This window comes from Topomyia yanbarensis, chromosome 2 (assembly GCF_030247195.1).
Source record: "Topomyia yanbarensis strain Yona2022 chromosome 2, ASM3024719v1, whole genome shotgun sequence".
NCBI classification, from domain to species: domain Eukaryota; kingdom Metazoa; phylum Arthropoda; class Insecta; order Diptera; family Culicidae; genus Topomyia; species Topomyia yanbarensis.
The window spans coordinates 130,461,507-130,473,444 of NC_080671.1; the positions used below are offsets into that span (position 1 = coordinate 130,461,507).

The 11,938-nt window shown below is 37.6% G+C and overlaps 1 protein-coding gene across 1 annotated transcript; it reads left to right on the forward strand.

The window, feature by feature from the left end:
• Window positions 1-975: 975 nt before the first annotated feature.
• Window positions 976-2,869, forward strand: LOC131681306 (short/branched chain specific acyl-CoA dehydrogenase, mitochondrial). Its single transcript, XM_058962040.1, has one exon. The coding sequence runs from the start codon at window positions 1,087-1,089 to the stop codon at window positions 2,353-2,355; it is 1,269 nt and encodes a 422-aa protein (XP_058818023.1). The 5' UTR covers window positions 976-1,086; the 3' UTR covers window positions 2,356-2,869.
• The last annotated feature ends 9,069 nt before the right edge of the window (window positions 2,870-11,938 follow it).

An 11,938-nucleotide genomic window follows, 5' to 3' on the forward strand; every position in this document is an offset into this window, starting at 1 on the left:
TGGATACATTTATACCCCAGTGCAACGTTCTAGGGTGGAAAACGCAAGTGCAACGTTCTATGGTTAAGCAAGAGGTGCGACATAGGGTAGCAATAGGTTCTACTGCTATAATAGGCACAATACCCTATTTATCGAAGTTGACTTTTGAAGGCCATCGGTTAAAATATCTTTCATATATTATGTTCCGCTACATTGAGGCGCGAGCACGTTTGAGACAAATACATTTCTATTTTTTATTCTATTGTATTGATATGTGTACCGGGTGGTGTTTTTTCCCATTTGGACGCGACATGAGTTATGATTGAGCACTTTAGACACGAGTTAAAATGTATTTTTTCTATTATCTTATCACTCGAACACCGGCAAGTGTACTCCAAAAAAAGATCGCGCGCAAAAATGAATGTATGGGGTGCTTTCGCGTGTCCACGTCATACCATGCAACAACAGCCGGGCCTTCTGCTTCTCCACTACACACATTACTGCCAGAAGGTGGAGCTCGTTAGAATCACATCATCAGCCGCTTTCTGTTTCGTATACAGATCGCCCGCGATGAGGAATTACTTTGTAGTAGTTGATAAATACTTTGCCTGATTCTAAAACGCGCGCCGCTGGTCTAGGTTGCGGTACGGTAACATTGTGATATTTTAAGAAAATTATATAAAATTTGCATATCAAATTATGTTTGATGATATGAAGGATATTAATTCATATTTTAAGAACAGATCACTTGACACGCAGTGTTATCGTTATTATTATCACAAATGATTGGTTTATTTTCAAACATATTTTGCTATGTACATATCGTACAAATAGCTATCACATACTAGTATCGCTATCTCTCTCCACCCTGTAGACGGTTTGGGTTAGTAACCCGAAATATTTGCACCGTCGTTTTATACCCACACTTTTGAGAAATACCGGTGCCCACAATCTACATGTTTAGGTCAGCACACATAACTGGTAGTTAACTGGTACCTCGTTTCCAGTTTTCCACTTTAGTTGATTTACGAGTCTGGCAGTGATCAGTTCGAAGATCGTTGATAGTCTGCTAAAGCGTGTTCTTTCCGTCCACCAAATCGCCTCACCATGATGCATAATTTGCTGAAAAGTACCCTCCGCTCGGTGGCAGTTTGTCGGAAGAGCTTTGTGCAACCTGCGGCAAAGCTGTCCTCGAGTTCATTTGGTACGGCGCAGGGTCCAACGGCTCCGCTTACCTTCTTGACTGAAGATGAGATGGTGATGAAGGAGACAGTTGCCAAGCTGGCACAGGAACAAATTGCTCCACTAGTCAAGAAGATGGATGAAGAGCACAAATTTGATCCTAGTGTGATTAAGGCCGTTTTCGACAACGGACTGATGGGCGTGGAAGTGGCCGAAGAATACGGTGGAAGTGGATGTAACTTCATGACGATGATGCTAGTTGTCGAGGAACTGTCCAAGGTTGATCCGTCTGTTGCTGCTTTAGTTGATATTCACAACACATTAGTGAATTCGCTGATGATCAAGCTTGGAACTGAGGAGCAGAAAAAGAAATATTTGCCGAAATTATCACAGGAGTACAGTGGTAGCTTTGGACTTTCGGAACCTTCGGCTGGATCGGATGCTTTCTCCCTCAAGACCACGGCCAAGAAAGACGGCAATCACTATATTCTAAATGGCAACAAAATGTGGATTTCCAATTCCGATATGTCTGGAGTGTTTCTAATCATGGCCAATGCTAACCCATCGGCAGGTTATCGTGGCATAACAACGTTCATCGTTGAGCGGGACACAGAAGGCTTCACTGTTGGCAAGCGAGAGAATAAACTAGGCATATGTGCTTCGGGAACCTGTCAGCTACATTTGGACAATGTTCGTGTGCCCGAAGAGAACATCCTGGGTGAGTTGGGTAAAGGGTATCAGTATGCTGCCGGTTTCCTGAATGAAGGTCGTATCGGTATCGGAGCTCAAATGCTAGGATGTGCCCAGGGCTGCTTCGACGCAACAATCCCATATTTACTCGAGCGCAATCAGTTCGGATCGGATGTTTATTCCTTCCAAAGCATGCAGCACCAGATCGCGACAATTGCGATGGAAATTGAAGCTGCACGTTTGTTAGTCTATAATGCAGCCCGCCTGCAAGAAGCAAAAGTTCCTTTCCTGAAGCAAGCGGCCATGGCAAAGACCTACGCTTCGGAGGTGGCCCAGCGTACCACGGTCAAGTGTATCGATTGGATGGGAGGAGTCGGATTCACCAAGGACTTCCCACAGGAGAAATTCTACCGTGATTGTAAGATCGGTGCCATCTACGAGGGTACTACCAACATGCAGCTTAGCACCATCGCCAAGGTCATGAGGAAAGAATATGAGTCATAAAATGTCTTCCCTGTGCGCCAAATTCTCAGGCTCGCCAAAAAAAGTCTTCCAGAGTGTTATGTAACTGGCGGCACTTTATCAGTCGCGTTGCATAACCCAGCCTCCTTCGGAACAGTGAACTCATACACACACACATACACACCCCTACGATCGGATGATTCGAAAAGGAAGCTGATAAAAGAGTGATAAATAAGAAGTAGAACAGGACCTGGTTTAAGATAGGTTGAATTGAATGTGAAAAGGAGAATGAGATATTGCGCATAAAATGTGCAATCAAAAATCATGCATTTAAATTGAACTTTTCTGTGTTTTTAGATATTGTTGCCTTCACCTGATAGGTTTAGATGTTTGAATAAAACTTTGCAAACAAAATACAGTATAATATTTGAGTCAACGTGAAAAATGCAAATAATTTTGCGCTAGCTATATGAGCACATTGATCGTGCTGTATTTTTATTAAGTGTATACGATCGAGATGTGTCAATAAATAATGAACCTATTATAATTCACCTAATAGTTTGACCGCAAGTTTCCTACTCCACGAAAAAGAAATATCCATTCGTACACCGGATCGAGAAATTTTTCGATGTGGAAGAGGTTCGGTAAATTTGTATGTTTTTTTTTTAAATTGGTTCAAAATTTCTCAAATGGGCTACCCAAATTAGGCGAAATTACAATTTTAATGGAAGATACAATCTTTCAGTAGTATTTTGAATTGCAAAATCAAACCCAGACAGGCATCGTGAATTTTTTTTTTTTTGGAATCTCTTCCATAAATTGGAGCCCATTAATTGCAATCGATTGATGTCTAAATATTTCTATGTCATCGCTTTGAATTTAAAGTTATAGGCTGAATAAGTGTCTACCACGTTTGATGGTCGCGCTTCCATTCATTATCGCTTGAAAATGCGATAAAATCTGCATCAGACATATTGCTCCAAGCGGTGTCGTGGGAATGCAAGCTTTCTACGCTTTCAATCTGCTATGCGCGGCAACGTTAGGTGCTATAAATAGTATGCGTGGATTTTTATTTCCTGTTTTTTATAAGCAATTGTTAAAAAAATACACAAAAGAATAACTTTTCCGATCGAAAAAAATCACAAACAGTTTTGTCTTACGACAATTTCATTGGTGATTGAAATCGGTCAAGTAGGCCATACGTAGTATTTTTTTTTTAAATAAACGGGCTAAGAACTTAAAATGTCAATATTGCGGCCATTTTTTTCACTCAACCCATCTGGATTTGATTTTGCATTTTCTCGATTTCGTCTCATCAGAATCCGACACTAACTTAGTGACCGAATTAAACTAGCGCAAGAATGACGCTAGCTCCAAAAACGAAAAGAAAATGTGTTTCTGAGTAAACTTCTAGTCTTGAGTGATGTTCTGCAAGAAAAGTTCTGCTTTAGTTGATGAGGAAAAAACATTTCCTGTAACTTTCTCTTTGACATCAAGGTGATATTGCAAACCATTTGAAAGCTATACGAAAACATTCAAAATACTATTCAACCATAGGGTCTTATGATTAAACTATATAGGGTGACGAGCCCATTTTCGCCATGTTTCTATTATCACGCTACCCATTTGAAGCCGTTGATTAGAGCAGTGTCTGCCATCTTTGTTCAACGCATTAAGTCGGTGGTTTTCAACCAGGGGTGAATTCACCCCCAGGGGTAAATTGGGACAAATTTTAACTTGTTATTCAAGCATTCCCGTCGGGTATTTGTCTTTATATATTGTTTCAGTATGACAAGAATTGAGATGCTTACTGAGAGTGCCCTGGAAGGGGTTTCTTACTGTAAAATTGTGGCATTCATCCAATTAAAAATCTTTTTTTACAGGGTAATAGGGTTACCACCTTTGGTAAGGTTTTCACCCTGAAATTTTTACTGACCTGGGATAGGTTTTTATAGAATCACTTTGAACCTATCTGACCTATCTGCTGAGTTTAAATTAGACAAGTATAAACTCTCATTCTTTTTGTAACTCGTCGAAATATCAATCTCCAAAATTGACTCACATTGACCGTTTGTTGTTTTGTTTTGGCAAAGAGTGATGCACATCACTACTTTGAGCTTTTCTTATTAGCTGTAAATTTATCGCGTTTGCAAACCGTATTGTCCACTTAGATAGGTGTGAAATTTCACATCCCTGGCTAACGACAAATATCTAAAAGCACCGGCCACTCACGCTGTGGAGGAGCAGCCGAACAACCATTGCTCTCTGCCACAGCTAAGTACCGTGAAGCAGGCAGGAAAGCGGTAGCATCTGTGAAGCACACTGCGGTGTCTTCCGAAATTTTTGCTGGGCACAAAACATTCGGATATTCGTCATCACAGTCGCTAGGAAGGTTCCAACAAAGTAGCAAATCTTTTCTACCTGGCCAACAGTTAAAGTCCGCTTCTGGAGCAGTCAACATTAACACCGAAGGAACTCATTTGAACATATTGATTTAAAATTATTCATCTTATCACTATACTCGGAGAAATAGATGCAAAACCCGGAGGCAATGAGATCATCGAAAACTGGAGTCTCCAGGTCAAACCCGGAGGGGTAGCAGCCCTACAGGGTAATGATGGTAAACAATTTTCAGAAAGGGGTACATCATGGGGATCAATATTCGGGAAGGGGTACATGGGACGAAAAAGGTTGAAAACCTCTGCATTAAGTCAAATGGTAGCGCAACAATAGGGGCACTAGATTCGAGTTTTCGTTGCGCTCAAACACGAGCATTTCACTGTTTTCGGCGCATTTGTGTTATTATCTTGGTTCTTAACAACGAAGCAAAACGGCTGATGTCAATTTTTACGCATTCCATTGCTTGTAGGCCAAGAAATTAATGAATTAGTGAGACACCTTGCTTAGTATGGTGAAAATAGGCACTTCACCCAAGTTCGATCATATTTTGGTTGTTTTCGTATAGCTTTCAAATGGTTTACAAGTTACAGGAAATTTTATGGGCCTTTTGAAAAACTTATTATTGTTGATGGAGAAACGCGAATAACTTCTGAAAAGGTCGTAATAAAACAAAATAATTGTGTTGTTTAAACAAAATTTAAAATATCTCGAAAACTACTACATTTCAGAAAATTTTTGTTGTTAGCATTTTGATTTAAAATAGCGTTTAAAATTATATTCAAAAAGAAAATTGTATTTTTTACTGCAAATGGTATAAATTATAAAAATATGGCAAAAGTTGTTGTTGGGAAAACTTTTTTAGTGAAAGCTTCTCCATGATCTGAATACACTGAAAAAGTTTCTTTTACGTCTTTAAAACGATAAACATTAGATTTTTGACATTTTATGATGGGGTAACGCGAATAACTTTCAAAAAGTGCATAATCGCACGAATTAACTGTTTTTGTTGGAACAAATTTTCAAATATCTCGAAAACTATCGCATTTTGGAAGATTTTTGTTGAATACATTTTTATTTAAAATAAGACTAAGAATTATATTCTGCAATAAAATTACAGTTTTGTTATTTTATTACCTTATTCTGCATTACGACGGATTGATTTTTCGAACGAATGTGCTTCGATCGAATCAGGCTCCCGTTTGATTTGGCTGTCGTTATTGAGAATGCAAACCACATTCGTTCGAAAAAGCGATCTGTCGTAATGCAGAACGAGGCTGATTGTTAGAAAATCTTGTTTACCGATAAGTTCTCCATCATACAATACAATCACATTCAAAATATTTCTTTTCTCTTTAGGTTTTTGTTTCTAAAATATAAAAAAATAGAAAAAAAACTGATTTTTTTTGCAATTTATATTTTTAACACAAATTTTTGTTTTCGTGACACAACATTTTTTTCAGTGTATATTTTTTCGCACATAAATATTCATTCGCTGAAACTCGTTCTTAGAAAGTTTTACTGTATAAAATACAGTAATCCAACAAAAAAAAATTGAAATTAATGCGCGTACAAATATTTACGCCCTTTTGAAAAATTGCTCTTCTATCAACATATTGCAATTGTCAGAGAAAATATTGGAGATTCATAAACCGAACACAACTTCAAAGTTTCGTTCGAATCGACGATGGTCATATTTTGTGGTCGGCCGGTTTAAAAGAGATTATAACTACTAGAGGGAGCAAAGCGCTACTGTCTCCATGTATTCACGGACCGAAACATGGGGTCTCGCTCTAGGATATTGTATCCCATTACTTTGACATGTGTGTACCTGGGGCAATATGTGTCAAACTAATGGGCCTAGCATATGTAAGAGCGAGATGATAAATTTTCAGTGTTAACAGCGACATGCGACCTCTAGTAATTATAATCTCTTTCCGGTTTCTCATGGAATCCCTCAAAACTAATCATGCGAACCTTATAACTAGAGATATGTTTTAAGCTTAGTAATACAGTATAGGATTTTTAACAGGACATATTATTAAAATGAGTTTTAAAAACTAGAGAAATACATTGTTTTTTAAGAGGATTGTATGCTGAGAAAGACATTCAGAAGGGGACTTAATTCTAGAGCACTCTAGTTAGAGTGCGGCCAAGACGCGTTTGACGTATCCAAAAGAGCAGAAATCTGACGCATTTCTATTGTGTATACGTCAAATTTCATGTTCGTTTGGATACGTCATGGCCTCTTGGCCACACTCTAACTAGAGTGCTCTACTTAATTCCACCATCGGAGTAACAGCAATCGTATTAGGGCCAGAGAAGAGAAGACGAACAACGACGACAGGATAAAAAGAATTTGCTTCCTTATAGTAAATGGAAGATCAATATCAATTACAGCATCTGATTGCCAAGACATCATGAAGTGGATCATACGGAGAGTGGAAAAATATGAAATACTATCATACCTATTACTCTAATAAGAGAACCGAAACGTAACGAACGAACGACTACAATCCATATATAATCAGTGCGACGACAAAACAACATTCAAAGTAGGGTTTGAGCACCTAAATCCTTACTCAATGACGCCGTACGCCAACTAAATCACCTAAGGCTAGAGCGTACTTGACACCTCTGGTTCATCATGTACGTAGAAGTTTTATATTTTTGCGGCAAAACAACTCACCGATAACCTGAATGAAAACGGGCGTGGAAACCTCAAAAGTATCAAATAATCCTAAATGGGACGCATTCACTAGTGAATGGATTGATGAATTGGATTATTTGCAGGTGTTGACCCTATACGAGACAAGAGTATCATCAATAAAAAATTTACAAGGCTGTTTCAATATATCAATCCGATTTGATCAATGGAATAAAAAAATTGAAGATGCCATAAAATCATCAAAATATTGATCAATATTTGGTTTACTGTCAATATTTTTGATAGTGTACAGCTCACTAAAAGCATGAACAATAGTGACAGGAAAAAAAATGACAGCCATCGGCCCACCCCTGAGTCGATTTCTAGTCCCACTAGGAGTGCTTGCTTCAAATACCACTTCGTTAAAAGTTTGATAATTTCTGTTAACAGGGCTGGATTGACTTGCGGTCTTCGACAAAGTTGTATCCAATTAAGCTATCTTTCTAATTTTCATTTGTATTAATAATCTGATGCATACAGTGGCACCTATCGGTGAAAATGTGAGCTAGTGGATTTTCTTTATTAAAATTTTTGAAAATTTCCATACAAACTTCAAGAACATTGGTCCGGTAATTAGACTTGTCCAATTTGATTTACATCTGGAGCAAGCACTCCTGATGGGACTAGGACTCGATTCATGAGGGGGGGGGGGGGGGGTTGAGTTTTCCAAAATTCATTATTTTTCTGGACAATTTACCTTTTGCAAGATTTAACGGATCGAATGGTATGGCAGAAAGAACAGATGGTTCGGATGTCACGTTTGATGTTAGATTCATCGCATAAACACTAAGTGCCATCATTTACCCACCTGCATCTAAATATCACGTTGCAGTTGAACAAAACAGATTTTAACGTGTAGTACTACAACTGCAAACTTTTAAAGGCGGTTTCAAGTCATAACCTTTTATTTGTTACCCAGAAAGATTTCGTACAAAAAATGGACACCGTTTAAGAAGAATTATACAGTCTTTCTTCACTGAAAAATGATAAGAATACAATGAACTCTATATTTTTCGATATTTGATTACTCGCGGTGCACACAAGCGAAGCGCGTGGTGGAAAGCGTGTGAAAATTGTCACATTGACCTTGCAATAGCGCGGTGCGCATGCTGGTTAGTGCATGATTTGTTGGTGTTTGTTCAAACGCATATTCGCAGTTTTCAGTGAAACCAGATGTTAACAGGCAGAAGCTTTGCGGTTTACTATCTCTAAAGCTATAAACAAATCATACTGTTCGTCATCACATGGTCACTAGGGTGGGACAAAAAATAGATTCCAGTTTCGAGCCACTTTTTGGGTACCATTTGGGTCCTAGAACATCTGTGCAAATTCTTAGCTTGATCCCTGAAACTATATTTTTGCGCCCACTGCTGTTTAAAGTTTACATGTGATTTTGCATGGGAAAATAACCTTTCACAAAATAATTCCTCAAGAAACGCCCACTGCTTCCTAAAAATAAACCGTTATGTGGCTTTTGTAGGAAATTTAACACAGAAACAAAGTCTCGAAAACTACGAAACGATCTGACGTTTGAGAAAAAAGTTATTAAGCTGAAACCAATTGATGCTCTGACGATTGATAAAATATTCATTTTTTCTAGCACCACTGTTGTTGGTTGTCCAATATATCCAATAATATTATATGCAATTTTGTTTTGATCTTCTCTTAACCCATTCATGCCCATGTTGTTTGTGGACAACAACGTTTTTAAACAGCTATAACTTTTGATTGAATCGAGATTTGCTTACAAAAACAAGTAAGACTCATTAATGTGATTATTGCCTTTAATTTGAGTATTAACAGTTACAAGGATCAGCTCTAGAACTGAAATTATTGCAATTAGTCTTATTGGATTCCGATGGAGCAGTGCTGCCAGAGACAGTTTGCGTTGACGACGGAAAATGATTTTTTCATATATCTTCGTTATGGTGCAATATTAATGAAAACTGATGAAACTTAGCAATTTTGACTCTAGTTGTTTACGTTTTCCACGTAATTGGACTATTGTAATTATTCTAGGAGAATTGTATTGTGCATTTGAAGGTAAAAATTGACCAGCTTCTAGCACTGCCATGGAAGCACCTATCTTTATGAAAATAGGCTTTTCTTGTTTCTTGACCCCACCGTTTTCAAGGAAAAATAGTTTTGAAACCCTACATGCACTAGAAAAAAGTTGGGCATGAAAGGGTTAATGTGTCTTAATCATTTTTCTATACTGTTTGGCCACTTCGCGAGAGTTTTGAGGGATAAATTAAGTCTTCTTTTGTACATAATAAGAGAAAATTAAAGATTTTGTTTATAATTCGACGGTCAGCAGCAGTGATGCTATGAAAAGTAAAATTTTCATTAATCTTCAGGGCATCAATCGGTTTTTGCTTAAAAACTTTTTCCACAAGCATCAGATCGTTTCGTGGTCTTCTAGACTTTGTTTCCTTGACAAATTTCCTATAAAAATCAGACATCTATTTATTTTTAGGAGGTAACGGGTGACTCTTGGAAGATATAATTTACAAAAGACGTTTTCCCCATTCGAAATCCCATGTAAACTTTAAACCGTGGGCGCAAAAATATAGTTTCACCGATCGAACTAAAAATTTGCAGAGTTGTTCTGGGAGCTAAATGGGACCCAAAAAGTTACTCGGAGCGATTTTTTTTCTCATATAACCATGTCCCACTCTAATGGTCACTGCTCCTAGTGTTTAGTATTGCATTATTTTTTTTCGCAAAAATGCCAAATATTTAAAAAGGGGCAATTAATTACGAACTAAACAATTTAAACTTCCATTATGGCACGTAAAAATTTTGGATATTGTTATGGAAAAAAATTTCTACAAAAAGTTTATCTGGACCCCCATACGAATTATTGTAATATTGGTCGCAAAAGCAAAGTCCATTCCATTCTTTCATATCCCGAGGTTTCAGAGATGCTGATTTTTTTGCATAAAGTTGTTCTACCAAACACACCATAGCAAGAGTTCGTTTTCGCTTTCTCGTCAGCAATTTCCGGAAGATTCTGTAATTGCTTCCCGGCACATCACTCGGGATAAGCCAGTTGCTTTCGGCGTTCACATGTGTCGTGTGAACTGTTTGGATTTTTTGTGTCTAACTAGTTGTTATTTGGGTACTAGTTTGAATATATCGTCTAACTAGACTCCCAGTTGGTGCTAGTTACTGACGAGATGAAGTCGAAACACAAAAATCCAACCTAACAAAAAATGTTTTTTTCGCAATATTTTATAATTGAGCAGAAAAAAATGGTGACAATATAGTTTCAATTCGGAGATCGTCTAATAATTTCATACGGAACCACCCTCATGGCAATCTCTCAGCATTCTAATCTTAATATATGTACTGCGTTAAGTGAACCAAGAAGAGCTTCCAGTTGTTCAACCGTAACCGGTTCGGCTTGGTGATTGATTATTTAATGTAGGACAAGGTGGACGCAAGGAAAATTAGCTTTATGACTACGGTAGTTATTCGCGGGTTGGGACTGGTCGGCTGACAGTAGAAGGATATTATAGTCGCTGGTGTGACAAACACCTGATTTAACACTGTCGATTGTCAGTTTGTCAAGCCTAAAAATGTTCAAACAAAAAATGAATACTATAATAACATAGAAGAAACTATAATGTTTAACTTATGACAGTAGCATAAAAATCGGATTTAGGCTTTCTTCTGTAAGACTCGTATAAAAAACCTTCAGTATGAAAACCAGAAAAAATATTACAAAGTAGTCTTTTTAAATCGACTATTATTCTTGAACGCCACTATAACCGGATGTTCTTGCGTACGATTTATTTATTTTAGCCGGTTTTTACATTTTATATTTTATACGCATCCTTGCTGAATTTCGCAAGGAGCGATTCTTATGCTGAAGGATCTCGTCCGATTTTTACCCTTGGAGTTTATTTCCGATTACTACATTCTAATATATTTAAAACGAGTTTTGCGAAACATTTACTGTCCTTGCGACTTTTATATTCGATCGCTCATTTATGTAACAACTGATTGTCAAAATCGATAGTAATCCCAATACCGAATCTGTCCAGCATAAAACAGTCCCCAAAACTGTAGCATTTCTATACAGGATTGTAAGGACGCTTGTGAAGATGGATAATTTGATTTGTTTAAAACATCGCTCAGCTTGCAAAAATAAACCTACGATAACGTGTTCAACTGCCCAGCATACGCATCGACAAATTGCAAGGTCATTTTGTGAAAAAATTTCACACGCTAATCACCGCATGCTTCGCTTGTGTGCGCGTGGTCTAGATGATAACAAACAGAGATAAAAATATATAGTTCATTGCATGCTTATTTTTTTCTTTCGAAGAATGTAAGTATAATCATTTAAAACGGTGAATAATGTCCAGTATAGTGGTAAATTGTTTGAGAAGAATTATCTCCAAAACTCAACGTAGGGGTTAGGCATTTTCAACATAGAATGTGTATGCAAAGTTTGAAATAAATCGGATAAGTAGTTTTTGAATGGTAGGTAACACCGCAAATCGTGTTTTTTTT